We start from the raw sequence: 14249 nt of genomic DNA, 5'->3' as shown, positions 1-14249 counted from the left end.
GTACCAAAGGAGGCGCTAAAAGGACGCCGAAGGCGAAGGTCCAACGCCAGATAATGGAACGCTGTAAGGTACGAGCCACACGTGCGCCGCGCGCTCTAATTGCGCTCTGCAGACCAGCCTCTGTTCCGAAACAAAAAAACCACGTTGGCGGTTGGATCGGACACCCTGGCCCCGTCACTCCGACTGCAGCAGACTGACGCTCCGGACTCTGAATTTCCAAGTCTGACAGACGACAACTACGGCCAACCTGTATTCCGCACAACCTACGTCGAGATATCCGCTTAGACCAAGTCGCGACAACTGGCCTCGTCGCGCGTCTCGTGTTGCATCGCATCCCATCGCACCGTCTTGCCTCGTTTTCTTGTACAACTGCCTGCCCAACAGCGCTGTCCGCCATTAGAGACTCACCCGCTGTGCCCGAACCGCCCTCGAATCGACCTGCCAATCTCCCACCCCTGAACTCCTATCCACCTCGGGCCCTGTATCGAGCATCGACACGGCAAAAATCTATCTTGCACAAAGTTCTTCACCGATTCCGAAGCGCTGGTCGCCCCCGTCCGAACCCCTCCTTCTTGACCAAATAGAAGCTACGATGGCAGTCGCTTCGATACAGGACCGAACTTCCGAGTTCCAGTCGGTTCTCGCGCAAGCGCAGCGTCGCAAAGCCTCGAGCAAACTTGGTGCTCAGCAACGATCGCTTTTGACCGACTCCCAGAAGGCTGCCGCCGATGGCGACTCCAGGCCGAGGCGATCCGAGTTTGCGCGACAGGCGGCGCAAATCGGGAGGGGAATTTCTGCCACTATGGGCAAGCTTGAAAAGCTAGCAACGTGTACGCACCTATTTCCCTTGAATTCTCCGTTCAGATCTCGTACTAACTCTCACTATCGCAGTGGCGCGACGCAGGACGCTGTTCGATGACCGGCCGGTGGAGATCAACGAACTTACCTACATCATCAAGCAAGATCTGAGCTCCCTCAACCAGCAGATTGGCAACTTGCAGGTCCTCACCCGACAGCAGCACCCGAAGGCTGATCAGGAAGGAGAGCACAACAAGAACGTTGTTTTCATGCTTCAGGGCAAGCTGACAGACGTTTCCGCCAACTTCAAGGATGTTTTGGAAGAGAGAACGAAGAACATCCAGGCGTCCAGATCACGGACAGATAACGTGCGTTGATCCTTTGCCTCCAGTACGATTGACGCCGGATCTAACGAATGAATGCGCCTTTAGTTTATTTCGAGCGTTTCGCAGCATGCGCAGCCGCCGCTACAGCAATCGGCATCGCCCTTGTATGGCACGCCGCAACGAGGAACACCCTCACCTGGAGCCGACCTCCTCTCGCTGAACCCCCCAGGGGATCAGCAGCTGCTCCTGATGGAGGAGGCGCAACCGCAAAACACATATATCCAGGAGAGAGGCGCAGCTATCGAGAGTATTGAATCCACGATTGCCGAGCTTGGATCTGTAAGCCGGCACACCCCCATGGGGCGTCGTACACCCGAGCATTATAGACTAACCCTCTCGTGCAGATCTTCGGACAACTGGCAACCATGGTGTCGGAGCAGAGCGAGATGATCCAGCGCATCGATGCCAACACGGAAGACGTGGTCGACAACGTTCAAGGGGCGCAACGAGGTAGGCGATAATGCCCACAGACTAATCCGTTTGTGCGGAATCTAACTCGAACTGTAGAGCTTCTCAAGTACTGGGGCCGTGTTTCAAGCAACAGGTGGTTGATTGCCGTATGTGACTCTGTCCGCTGGTCGGTTTCGTCGATCTTGCTGACATGGTGACCAGAAAATGTTCGGCGTTCTCATGATCTTCTTTCTGTAAGCCGTCGGCCTCGTTACGCCATAAATTGCAGATTAGCTGACCAATGGATAGGCTTTGGGTGCTCATTGCCGGCTGAGAGGCAATTATTGACGGCGGTTTGGGGAGTTAAGTTGAAAGAGCATTGGCTTCTGTAACACCACAGCGGATAGGGATACCGCTAATTGTACGATGACATTGATGTGGACATTGACATTGACCATGGGACGACGGCGCGGCGCAGCTATAGAGCTTCTTCCTTGCATATTAGATCTATTAATCACGAAAGAGGTTAACTTCGGCGAATAGTAAGAGCTGCCATCTGCGGTGTGTTAGCACCCCCTCTATGCATTTGGGGTGCTCCATGCATTTATGTAGACGCCTTGGCCAGATCCCTCAGCCAAAGATTGCTGAATACATGTGGTTGGGATCATCGTCGGGGTGGGTTCCCGTCGAGGACGGCTGCACCTCCAGATGAATGGCAGGGTACAGGTACAGAGTACATTTCACACTTGTTGGTTTGCTGGTTCATGGCATTCACACTGTGCTCAGGCAGCCGGTGCGAAGAGGCGTGGGCTCGGGGTTGGTCCCGGAATGTTTTCCCGCACTAGGTGGAGGGCCTCAAGCGGAAGCCAGCACCTACCGCAGAGAGGCAGCAAAAAAAAAAAAAGGCAACTATCAACGAGACCCGCCGGAAATCGGCCGCCGCCCCGCGGGCTTAACAACCACCTCACGGACCACGACATCGCCCACAGTGTCACAGTTGCACAGTCAGTTGCACTCACCAGGTGAGGTATGTACTGCATAGTAAAACCAAGCCAAATAGCGGGTCCTGTCTTCATGACTCGGCCCAAAACTGCCCGAGGCATACCCTCGTTGACTAACGAATTATCCATGAATGGAACTCCCATGGCCCACTGGAGACGAGGGGAACAGCACAAAGTTGGACAAACCGGGGAAGTCCACACCCCAGATACAGCTGCCAGAGTAGCTAGACCCGGTGGCCGTAGCATCCTAGCCCGAGTGTGACATGCAAATCGCGGCCCCTTCACGGGCACCTTGGCTGCGAGGAGACGATGCAGAGGGAGGGGCGTGTGGTGAGAGATAGCTCTCCTGTTTATCGAGCATTTACCCGGCTGTGGTCAAGCACCGCGACGCAGAACCCTGATTACATTTATTTCCAATTCGGGTTGCAGACGATATATATACCGAGAGTCCACGCCTTTTCCCGGACTGTGTGAGTGACGTCTCAAACCCCTCCTCCTCCCATTGACTGTCCTCCTCTCCCGCACTAGAAATACCATACACAAACTACCCCGCCCCCGCCCTTCGAACCACGATCATTTTGGTTAACCTCGATACCCATCATCCATCCGAACGCTCACCATGGCTGCGCAGACGTTCAAGCTCAACTCGGGACACGAGATCCCCGCCGTCGCTCTGGGTAAGACATGCAAACCTCTTCGTCCTCCTGCTCAATGGCTGATGTAGACCCCTCAAGGCACATGGCAATCTGCTCCCGGTGAGGTCAAGGAGGCCGTCTCATACTCTCTTAAGATCGGCTACAAGGCCATCGATGGTGCCTACTGCTACGCCAACGAGGACGAGGTTGGCCAGGGCCTCAAGGAGGCTTTTGCCAATGGCGTCAAACGTGAGGACATCTACGTTGTCACCAAGCTGTGGGCCACCTACACCACCAGCGACGAGAGAGTTAAGCTTGGCCTTGAGAAGAGCTTGAAGAGCCTGGGTCTCGACTACGTTGACCTCTTCCTTGTTGTAGGTTGCCGCCACCTGTATAATGCCTTGGTTGCGTTGAAACTGACAGGATGCGCAGCATTGGCCCGTTGCCATGAACCCCGAGGGTATGTTCGTTTTCTCAACCTCGTCGACGAATCGTCGACGAAGTTTCCGCAGCTATTGACCAACTAACATGAGCGCCTCACAGGAAACCACGACAGGTTCCCCACCAAGCCCGATGGCAGCCGTGACATCCTCCGCGACTTCTCCCACGTCGACACCTGGAAGTCCATGGAGAAGCTCCTTGATACCGGCAAGGTTCGCTCTATTGGTGTCTGCAACGTAAGTTTGTTTGCCCACGGCCTGACAAGAGGCCCATGGTTCAATGTACTGACGAACCATACAGTACAGCGTGAGATACCTCGAGGAGCTTCTCCCCCATGCCAAGGTCGTCCCCGCCGTCAATCAGATTGAGAACCACCCCAGCCTTCCCCAGCAGGAGATCGTCGACTTTTGCAAGGACAAGGGCATCCACATCATGGCTTACAGCCCGCTCGGCTCTACCGGCGGGCCTCTTATGAGCGCGGCTCCCGTTGTGAAGATTGCCGAGAAGCGCGGCGTCAGCGCCTCCACAGTTCTCCTCAGCTACCACGGTATGCCCACGAGTCCAGCTCCCGCTTTTAATCCAGTCTGCTAATATTTCTGTTCTGTTTAGTCGCCCGTGGCAGCACTGTTATCGCCAAATCCGTCACCCCCGCCCGTATCAAGGCCAACCTCGAAATTGTCAAGCTCGACGACGAGGACATGAAGGAGCTTCGCGCCTACTCGGATGATCTTACGGCCAAGAAGGAGCTGAAGCGTTACGTCTACCCGCCATTTGGCATTGACTTTGGATTCCCCGACAAGTCTTAGGATAATGCCCACAGTTTGCATATGAAATAAATGAATAGAATAATTGAGAGCGCAAACTGGAACAATAAACCCACAGAGACTGTGACGTCGAAAGTTCTAAGAAATTGCGCGCGCAGAAATTCGCGATGGCGTCAAGTCACAGTCTGGGTTACCACATGATACCAAGCGAGACCGCCTATTTTTCTTGAGCTAGGACTTCTTTTTCTGTAGTAATACACTCTACCTTACCATCGCGCTGTCGTCGTTGGTATTATTTTACTACTTCTACTTCCGTCTTCAATAGTGATAATTTAGTACGCACGAAATGTAGCCGCATAAATATGGGAAAATTTCGCGGTCTCTACCAAGCCATCAGCATAGACCTCTGTTACGGCAATCACTTTCCCACAGGCAATGGTGATTGCTTAACTTGTGTGATCAATGAGGTTACTCACTCGCCCTTGTGAATGCTATCAAGTGCAATACGCAAATCCAAAACTATACCTTTATTTCAGTCTCTAATTAGATGTATCCACAAGAACCTTCAATACCAAGTTGCCGCTTTCATCCTTCACCTTGGCCGCCATGTCAAACGCATCCTTGATGGTGCCCAGTCCCTTATAACGGTGTGTAAACAGCTTCTCCAACGCCGGCAGACCCTTTGGCTTCGTCGCAATCAGGTTGATGGCCTTGGGGTATGTGTTGGCGTAGCGGAAGACGCCCACAAAGTCAACCTCACGCAGAGCGGCGGCGGAAATGGGAAGAGTCTGGATTGGGGTGCCCATGCCGATAATGAGGATCTTTCCACCGGGACGAGTGGCCTGCATACATGGGTTAGCGCTGAAAAGCTGTGTGACCTAGACTGAGGATGCTCACATAGATGGATGTTTGCATGCAGGTCTCGACACCCGTGCACTCGTAAGTCGCGTTGACTTCGCCAACCTCGTTTCCGTTGATCTTGGCGGCCTTTACCAACCCTGCGACGTCCTGGGCGTAGGCCAGCTTGTCCTCGATCGTTTGAGGGCGCTTGGCCGGAACGACAATGCCAGCATCGGCGAAGCCGTTGTCAAGGGCAAACTTGACGCGGTCCTCTTGGATATCGGCAATAACGACCTTCTGCTGATCAGCCTTGCTGACGGCGGCACACAATAGACCAACAGCACCGGCGCCGAAGACAAGGACGGTCGACCCGCTAGGGAGGTTGCCCCGGTCCCGGGCGTGCATGGCAACAGAGAGAGGTTCGGCAAGAGCACCGAACTCGAGGGAAACTTCTTGCGGGAGCCTGCGCCGTCTCGTGTTAGCATGTAGCCCTCTAGACCTTTCAATGTCACGGGTTTTATATCTTACTTATGGCACCACTTGGCAGGGTGGTTGACGAGCTCCTGAAGAGTTCCCTGAGCGTGAGGGAAGGCCTTGGCAGAGCTGCGGAACTTCATGCCCTTGCAGATGTTGTATCGCCCAACGGCACACAGGTCACAGGCCTCACATGGCTGGCCGACCTCGAGCGCAACGTGATCTCCGACGGCAAGGTTTGTGACATCAGAGGCGACAGCAGTAACGATACCGCTAGATTCGTGGCCAAGAGTAAGGGGCTCCTTGACGAGAATGTCGCCGTTGCGGAAGTGGTTGTAGTAGTGCAAGTCGGAACCGCAGAGTCCCGTAGCCTTGACAGCGACTTGGACCTCGCCAGCTGCAAGAGCAGGCAGAGCTCTTTCTTCCTGCGCCAATTAGCCTTCAGAATGTCGATTGTCAGCTGAGACGGGGATGTCTGACAATCTTGAGATCCCTCGCGCCGTGGAGCACGGAGGTCTGAACTTGAACGCTGGACATGATGATTGCGCCCTTATGCGATGGCGGCGAGGATAGTAACTAGATTGAAGATGGATACGTGAAGCGGAGGCAACCAGGCTTAGAGAGACGACAGCAAGAAACAGCAGTAGCAGCACGTTGGAAAGGCACAGAAGTGCGAGGGTAGTGGGGGCAATTATCTGATTGTTTTGTTGAAAAGCCGAGGCGATGAGGGACTCAGGGAGCACGGCGACAGATCCGATGTCGACGGATCGGATAACACGATTGAAAAGAAGGGCACGACGCTAGGGGGCGATTGGAGGCGGACGCGACGAGCGGAGCGATGCAGGTCGGAAATGCGGGTTCGTGTCGAGAAGCTGAGGAGGCAATTCACTTGTCAGTGGGGGAGCAAGGCCGAGGGTTACGGGATTCCAAGGCCGAGTTGTGTCTGAAGCTCGAGTACAAGAACTGCCGCCGAATCGCTCCCCAACTTCTCAGACACAGCGTCGACCACGACACTACACTAGCCCCTCGGACGTGGGGAGTACGGCGACAGGCACAAGTACTGGGTACGAGTGGGCAACGAGTGTTGGGGAGAGCAGAGACGCAGACACACCGCAGTCATAAACCCAGTTTGTGTGGGGTGGTGGAGACGTGGAACTTGGTCAAGGCCAGTCGAACACTGGGCTAGGTAGGTGTGGTCATTGGCTCGGCATTCTGTCCGGCAGCGAAGACGAGGAAGCCATCGTGAATACCTGACCTTGCCTTACTTTGCAGTAAGTAGGTACCTATGTGCTGGGAGTCGGGACCTAGTGGAGGGGAAGAAGAGGGGGAGGGGTAAGTGCTCGTGGAGAACTGACCCCCATCCATTCCAGGCAATGCCCGCCGAAACATGAGGGTCTACGGATACTGCGTACCCTCAGGTAGCGGCGTTCGAGGAGACGCTTGAGCTGGAGAAAATGGCCGCGAAGACCCAAGAGGGCAATTATGTCCTAAAGCTTTGCGCCAGGTCAGTGTACATGCCTTCCATGTTGCGTTCCATTGCCTGCTTCAGGGCAGCCCAGAGCTCGTCGCGTCTTGGATTGATGCTGACAAGAATTAGACCGCCGGTGATTCGCACAAGACTCGGCTTCTGTTGGCTTTGCTGAAAAGCACAAAAGATTGTAACGGACCATGACCGACAGTTGCCGTTGACGGTTTCTTGTGTTTCCCCCGCTCTGAAGCTCCGATATGCGGGGAGCAGACCGGGCAGCCCGTCACATCCTTACGTGGGGGGCCGGAGAGCCATGCACCTGCCCTGGGGAAAAGAAAAAACAATTCCCACCTAACCAGAGCCGAGTCAATCGAGCCGTGTGATGGTGTTCGCGGGGCTTCGCACAATCTTTGGTATCAGGAGCAACCCAGCTCTGACAATTACCCCGACTCGTTCACTATGCCGCGTGCTCATGAGACATTCCCACAGTAAACAAATGTCGACGACAAGAAAAACTGCAAGCGCATTGTCCAAACCAAACGACGTCACAGGGCGACGTGGTTGGAGACGACCCCTGCTGTCGCGGATCCCCGCAGCTGAGGGGTAATGACTGTTGTAGTCTTGACTTCAACGTTTGCTGCCGCAAGCTGCTCATGTGCAGTGTACATGTTTCATGCCGTGTGGTTGAATCATGACCCATTCCGCGGGTTATGACCATCTCTAGCCGTCTCAGCCATTCACCGAGCTAATCCGTCGCCTTCAGCTCCTTCTAGAAATAAACGTCGCTTGAATCCGTTAACCACCCCGGCACAGGCGAGTAACCTTTCTTCCGTCCAAGCATGGCCCGTGAGGGGCACCTCGCGGCCATCGTCACAAGCTCATCCAAGCTTCCACTGTGAATCCCCATCAGTTACGGTCTGAATTAACTTGCCCGAAGACCATTGACCCTGCTGCCTACCTACACGACGCCGCCCCTTCGTCCAATAAAGTCGCATTCATCTTCTCCATCCCCCCACCCCAAGCTAGCTGAGTGTGCTGCGTAAAGCCTCTCATCACTCAAATACCCCTCGTTGGACACGCTCTCAGCACAATCTCCCTCCCTTCCCACCCATGTTTTCGTGATATCCGCAGAACGCCTACATCGTAATCTACACCATGGCCTCGCCATTCTTCTCCCTTGAGGGCCACACCGCCCTCGTCACTGGAGGCACTCGGGGCATTGGTGCCGCCGTCGCCATTGGTCTCGCCGAGGCCGGAGCAGACGTTCTTCTCGTTCAGCGCGACGAGTCTAACACCTCCACCAGAGACTCAATTCTGAAGCTAGGCCGAAAGGCTCAGATCTACACGGCAGATCTCAGCTCACAACAGAGCGTTGCTGCTCTCGTACCCAAAGTTCTCAAGGACGGCCACCAGATTCGAATCCTCGTCAACTGCGCCGGCATCCAGAAGCGCCATCCGTGCGAGAAGTTTCCTGATGATGATTTCAATGCCGTAGGTCAATTGAGCGAAGCAATCGCCTCGGTGCATGTCTGGAAGCTAATGGAGCTCGCCAACGCAGGTTATCCAAGTAAACCTCAACTCCGTCTTTACCCTGACCCGCGACGTCGGCGCCCACATGCTCACTCTCGAGCCTTCACCCGTTACCGGCCGCAAAGGCAGTGTAATCAACTACGCCTCCCTGCTTTCTTTCCAGGGCGGCTTCACTGTCCCGGCTTACGCCGCCTCCAAGGGCGCTGTTGCCCAGCTGACCAAGAGCTTCGCCAACGAGTGGACCTCCAAGGGTATCACAGTCAATGCCATCGCGCCCGGTTACATCGAGACCGAGATGAACACGGCCCTGCTCAATGACAAGGAGAGACTGGCCAGCATCAGTGCGAGAATCCCCGCTGGTCGCTGGGGCACGCCTGATGACTTCAAGGGCACTTCAGTCTACCTTTCCAGCAGGGCCAGCGGTTACGTGAGCGGCCACGTCTTGGTCGTTGACGGTGGCTGGATGGGCCGATAAGCGTGCGGCCACTGCACGAAAACAAGACTTTAATTAAAGGTGGTTGAAGAAAGGGAAAGAAGGAAAAACATCCAGAAAACACTCCGTTCACTTTCGCTTATGATCACCGTTCTCGCTGACGACAAGTTTCTGGTGTGCCCGCATAAAATTGAGTGTTCTTGTTGCAGCCACCGGTGCAGTAGCCGTATTTACATCTTGCTGTCCATGACGCTCTCCATCCAAGGATACACGGATGCATTGGCCATGGGGTATCCCATGTGCAAGGCTCCCGAGAAGAACCTGGCCTCCTTAGGCGTACCGTACTCAAATAGCATCATCGAGTCTTCAATAGGCATCAAGCCGTCAAGTGTACCCTGATTTTGTTAGTCGAAGAGATCTCTCCGGCAAGGTGTGTGGACGTACATTGATCAACAACAAACGGGTGGACGGCTTATCGATAATCCCGGTCTCGAGCAAAGAGAACTTCTTTTGCACACCCGCCTTGTATTCAGCAACCGTCTTGTAGCCATGTTTCATGGCCATCGCCGGAGTTAACCTATGCCTCGTCAGTCTCAACATTCGCAATGTTTGATACGTCTGTCCACTCACAAGAACGGGTATTCGTGTCCGTCAGCCTTCTCCAACCATTCCTGGTCGAAGAAATAATGGCAACCGGCCCCTTGCGCAATCGATCCGATCAGGCGGTCCTTGTGAGTGTGCGCGATGCGAATGGCGTAGTACCCGCCGGAGCTAAGGCCCCAAACCAGGACCCTGTCCATGTTGAAGCGGCCATCGGCAGCCATCCAGTCTAGGACGCTGCTCCACAAACGGTCAGGACTCTCCGGATCGGCGGAGTCAGCGGGGCAGTCGGCGGTTCCGGGGATCTCGACAATCACGCTTCCCCAGCCGCGCGCGAGGAATTCATTTGAGCGAACCGTATTGTCAGGACGGTAGCCGTCAAGACCAGTCATCAGAATGACGACTGGGCTAGGATTGCTCTTGGAGGCGCCGTGAGGAACTCTGACGTAGGACGGAATGGACTTTCGGTCACCACCCTTGGCATGCTTGTGCGGAATGGAGATATCAATGATGGGGCAATCCCATGACTGGGCCGCCTTCATGTAAACCTCTTTCTGAGCCTCCCACGCCTTCCACTTGACTGGGCAGCTGACTTCAGGGTACGCCGTGATGTATGGGAACCGCGCTATGCGGTACACGGTGCATGCTCGGAGGTACAGATCGCTGGCTTCGTCTTTCTTGCCTGCAGCCGCCGCCCTGTCGCCTTTGGCTGTCAGAGCCTCTGCGATCGGAAAGAAGGCCTCAGTGTATGCAGTAGAAGTTCCGTCATTGATGTTTTCCTAAAATCTCCGTCACAATTTGAAGGTCACGATATCTAGTAAACATACCTTGATCAAGTGCTCGAATATAGGCTCAAAGTCCTCATACTGCCCGTCATGGAAAGGGTAGACGCTCTTGGTGCACTATGATGGTCAACGGAAAATTTGTGACGATTTGCCACGGGAGCGTACCGGAAACTTCCATTTGGTTTCCCAGAGAGCCTTAATTCCCTGGTGGTGAGGCATCTTGCGCTCGAAGGCTTCAGTGCCCATCACCCATTGCCGCTTACCATCCATCTCAGGAAGCTTGTGCGGCGACATGTTGGATTACTTTCAAGATATTACGCGGACGGTTCTTTGCTTCGTGAAAAGTGGTGGTCGACCCTTGGCGATGAAGATGGGTTTCACTTTGTTGCTTCTTCGACGTACGACCTCGCGACTGGCCGATTTATTAATGACTCTATAATTCGTGAGTTACAACATCAGTGGGCCGGCCATGTCTGTCAGTAGCCGGGGTCGATTGCCGGCGTTGGATATACAGAAGACTTACTCTGACTGTAGTGAAGCAATTCGCACGCGAGCAATGGCACAATGCAAGTCTTCAATCATGACGAAAACCAGACCAGAAAGACGGGCGCAAAGAGCTAATTTAAGTAGGAAAACGTTCGATCCGCAGTCGCCTTTTCGGGATCCAATGAAAACGCGCTCGGAGTTTTAAGGGGTGGACTTGCAGGCTTGATATACTTCGGTAGTGGCTTCTCGGACTGTTGTAGTTGGGGATATCCGTTGTCCGATCGAGAGACCAATAAAGGGGACATGGAGACCGGCGCACGTCTTATACGAACGGGACGGGCGGCGCATCGATCAGGATGGGTTCTGTCAGCTCATCTGCGACGGACAGCGCTTTGGCCACGCATGTGAAGATCTGTGAGGCGCTTCATGTCCTGACTCTGACAATTGTGCAAGCCCAGAAGTGTCAGGTATGGTACGTCAGATTCTTCAGGCGTCCAAGGTGGTGGACAAAAGCACGGGAGCTCCGAAGGAAGCGGGAAAACTGGGTTGATGACGGAGATCCCCCGGACTGGTGCATTGTGTTTCTCAGCCGGATCCGGACCCTCCTTTGTCCTTGTGTCTTTGGATCTCACTGTCCTCGAATGAACTTTGAGTCAATGTTCTCAAACCACAACACACGAAGGAAAGAAAAAAGCAAGCGCAGTTGAGGTGCCGAGTGAACCATGTTCAACACGCTGTCTGCGCGACGCTGGTGTGCCTTCCTGTTTGTACATGGCATTTCTGGTGAGTCTGATCCGACTCATGGCAAGTGAAACGCGGGGCACAGCGCTCTTCGACCAAGACGCGATGGTGGACGCCCCGACCAGCTGCGACAGACAGACACAACGGCTAGACCCTGAAGGTGGTCTTGGTGCGTGGGTAGGCAACCTCATCCTTGGCGACGGTAGGACCAATCCTGTCTGAAGCAGCCAGTACTCAGCAGCGGTCTTGCTGATTGCGTATTACGACGGGCTGACCAGCCACTCATTGCGAGCAGCCATGTTGGTTCCTCACATAGAGTCACAGTGAGGCAGTGAGGCAGTGAGGCAGTGTGGCAGTCATCCGAAGGTAGGAACGGACGGGCTAGAAGCGCTTGAGGTAGCGCGGTCGGGACCAGCTGATGTGCGGTTTACCTTGTTTTGATCATTGCGCTGCAGCCAAGGGATTGCAACTAATAGTAGTATTAGGTAAACACACGAGGCTAAGGAAGGCATGATCCGTGAGCGAGCATCTATCGTTCCCATGTCTCTGTCGCTCTTACTTGTCGATCTCGTCATCCACCGAAGCAAGTTCGGTGCACTTCGGTGCTCGCATGATCTAGAGCTTCAGTCCTGCGGGAACCCATCATCAGCAGTCACCGATGCAATCCGAGTTCGCCTTGGCACAACGGGGTAATGAGCCGGGCTGCACTGACAAGGCGCGTCAAGTTGATTCGATCCCAGCGAAGAGACTGCACGGCGGGGAACGACGCAACATGACACCCCAAGATGTCGGCGATCGGAGTCATGAATAGGAAAGTGGCAGGCTACTGGGCCTTACTCTTGTCTCCCTCGTAGTAGTGGGCCATCTCCAGGCCGGCTCTCCTGAACCCACACTTGACATAGAAGCCTTCGTTTGCTTCGCTGCAATCGAGAATACTCTTGTAGCAGCCCACCTTTTCGGCTATGAAATCAAGGGCCTGGATGATACGCAGACCAAGCTTCTTCCCTTGCTGGTCCTTTGCCACGGCAATGTCCTCGATGTGGCCAACCAGACCCAGGCTGTGAATGCTACGCGGAGGGGAAATGTGCGGTCAGCAATCATCTTCTGCGGCAAGCGCGGAGCTGAGAGGCGGCGGCTACAACTCACAACTTGCGCTCGACAATCAAGGCACCGGTTCCAACAACGGCTTTCCTGCTTGTGTCTTCAATGACGAGGATGTAGTAACCGTCGCTTTTGGATAGCCAGTTGTAGCGCTCGGCGAATTGGGACTCGCTGATCTCACCGACGGTGGTCAGGACGCGGAGGCAGTCGAGAAAGCCAGCATTGTAGTCGGAGAGGCGAAGAGCGCGAACTACGTAGCCTTCGGGCAGCGCAGAGGCAACAGCGGGAGAGATGAGGTTATCGGAGAAGAGGCCCGTTTCAGCCATTGTGAAGGAGCTTCTGCGCGTTGCAACCTCCGGAGACTCGGCCTCGATAGCAGGGGGGCAGTGATCGGGTTGGATCGAAATCGAAGTTATGCTGCGCAAGTTGAGGGCTTGGTGGAAGACGAGTGAAGCGGTGACGAATTTCGTTGGGGGGAGGAACAGAGTCGAGAAGCAGACGTTCGTTGTTGGGTCAGCGAGGGAGAAAGACAGCGAAGCGGTGAAGGCCACGCGATGGAGGGGCTGTAAAAGAGGATGGGAGGAAAGTAGAAGGCGAAAGAAGCGAGAAGGGGGGAGATGTTGTGGTTTATTGACGCGATGTTTGCAGACTTAGTCCCCTCTCCGCCGGACTGGGCGACATCCACATTGGATCGCAGATCTCAGGCAACCTGGTCAGGTACGGTAACGTAACCATACCTTGGGTAAGGTACAAATACGGGGACTGGATGTTGAACCCTGGTGCTGTGCTGTGTCGTGCTGTGCTGTGTCGTGCTGTGCTGAGCTTCCAAGCTGGCGGGGAGGTGTGACGGGAGCCTGAATCCGTACCTCTAGGTGCCTAGGTGCCTCGCAGCTCGCTTTGCCGGGTCCTGAAATGGTCAACTGCGCCCCTTACCACAAAAGCCGACTGCAGACTGCAGATGTCTGCCATCCTCCGCCTTTGCAGGCCGGCAATTTGTGGCACCTCATTGGCTGTCAAGTGCCATGGCATACAATCAGCTGCAGCAGCTGCAGCTTATTTCCACCAAAGGTACGAGTACTAGAATATCCGTAGAGCAGCACAAAGCAATCCATGGAAAAGGGGGGCCCATCAGTGCTGATGGGCCCCCCCCCCTTGCCCCCAACCCTCACTGGACGGGATGATCTGGCGGCTTAGCCTGCGCGCATCTATTCATAGCACCGTTCCCGGCTCGTCGTGGACAGCAAGGTATTTGAAGATAAGAGGGCCTTCGAGAAAAGGATGACAGATTCACATGAAGGCAGAGAAATAATCAGGCCTAGCGTTTAGGCACTTACCCACTTATATAGGTACACAACGTGGAGGAACGCATGCTGGAG

At 54.6% G+C, this 14249-nt stretch overlaps 6 protein-coding genes across 6 annotated transcripts; 3 read left to right on the top strand and 3 right to left on the bottom strand.

Moving 5' to 3' along the window:
• Positions 1-592: 592 nt before the first annotated feature.
• On the top strand, positions 593-1908 carry COL26b_001547 (uncharacterized protein; the record flags this gene model as incomplete). Its single annotated transcript, XM_053174495.1, has 7 exons — positions 593-830; positions 892-1166; positions 1230-1463; positions 1529-1634; positions 1692-1741; positions 1797-1828; positions 1884-1908. 7 exons carry the CDS (start codon positions 593-595, stop codon positions 1906-1908), a joined length of 960 nt encoding a protein of 319 aa, XP_053041426.1.
• Positions 1909-3194: 1286 nt separating this feature from the next.
• On the top strand, positions 3195-4457 carry GAR1 (H/ACA snoRNP pseudouridylase subunit; the record flags this gene model as incomplete). The annotated part of the gene is made up of 6 exons (XM_053174494.1): positions 3195-3252; positions 3310-3584; positions 3643-3670; positions 3754-3887; positions 3952-4198; positions 4261-4457. The coding sequence occupies 6 exons, from the start codon at positions 3195-3197 to the stop codon at positions 4455-4457; spliced, it is 939 nt and encodes a 312-aa protein (XP_053041425.1).
• Positions 4458-4954: 497 nt separating this feature from the next.
• On the bottom strand, positions 4955-6266 carry COL26b_001545 (uncharacterized protein; the record flags this gene model as incomplete). The annotated part of the gene is made up of 4 exons (XM_053174493.1): positions 4955-5257; positions 5313-5718; positions 5784-6154; positions 6210-6266. The coding sequence occupies 4 exons, from the start codon at positions 6264-6266 to the stop codon at positions 4955-4957; spliced, it is 1137 nt and encodes a 378-aa protein (XP_053041424.1).
• A 2086-nt stretch (positions 6267-8352) lies between these two features.
• COL26b_001544 (uncharacterized protein) lies at positions 8353-9202 on the top strand (the record flags this gene model as incomplete). The annotated part of the gene is made up of 2 exons (XM_053174492.1): positions 8353-8688; positions 8756-9202. 2 exons carry the CDS (start codon positions 8353-8355, stop codon positions 9200-9202), a joined length of 783 nt encoding a protein of 260 aa, XP_053041423.1.
• A 188-nt stretch (positions 9203-9390) lies between these two features.
• COL26b_001543 (uncharacterized protein) lies at positions 9391-10839 on the bottom strand (the record flags this gene model as incomplete). The annotated part of the gene is made up of 5 exons (XM_053174491.1): positions 9391-9555; positions 9605-9737; positions 9791-10539; positions 10588-10662; positions 10711-10839. 5 exons carry the CDS (start codon positions 10837-10839, stop codon positions 9391-9393), a joined length of 1251 nt encoding a protein of 416 aa, XP_053041422.1.
• A 1756-nt stretch (positions 10840-12595) lies between these two features.
• On the bottom strand, positions 12596-13199 carry COL26b_001542 (uncharacterized protein; the record flags this gene model as incomplete). Its single annotated transcript, XM_053174490.1, has 2 exons — positions 12596-12839; positions 12919-13199. The coding sequence occupies 2 exons, from the start codon at positions 13197-13199 to the stop codon at positions 12596-12598; spliced, it is 525 nt and encodes a 174-aa protein (XP_053041421.1).
• Positions 13200-14249: the final 1050 nt, after the last annotated feature.

This window comes from Colletotrichum chrysophilum (assembly GCF_026319265.1).
Source record: "Colletotrichum chrysophilum strain AFK26 chromosome Unknown scaffold_7, whole genome shotgun sequence".
In the NCBI taxonomy this organism is placed as follows: Eukaryota; Fungi; Ascomycota; class Sordariomycetes; order Glomerellales; family Glomerellaceae; genus Colletotrichum; species Colletotrichum chrysophilum.
Note: the sequence above shows the minus strand (reverse complement) of the source record. Positions and strands in the feature narration are given on the sequence as shown.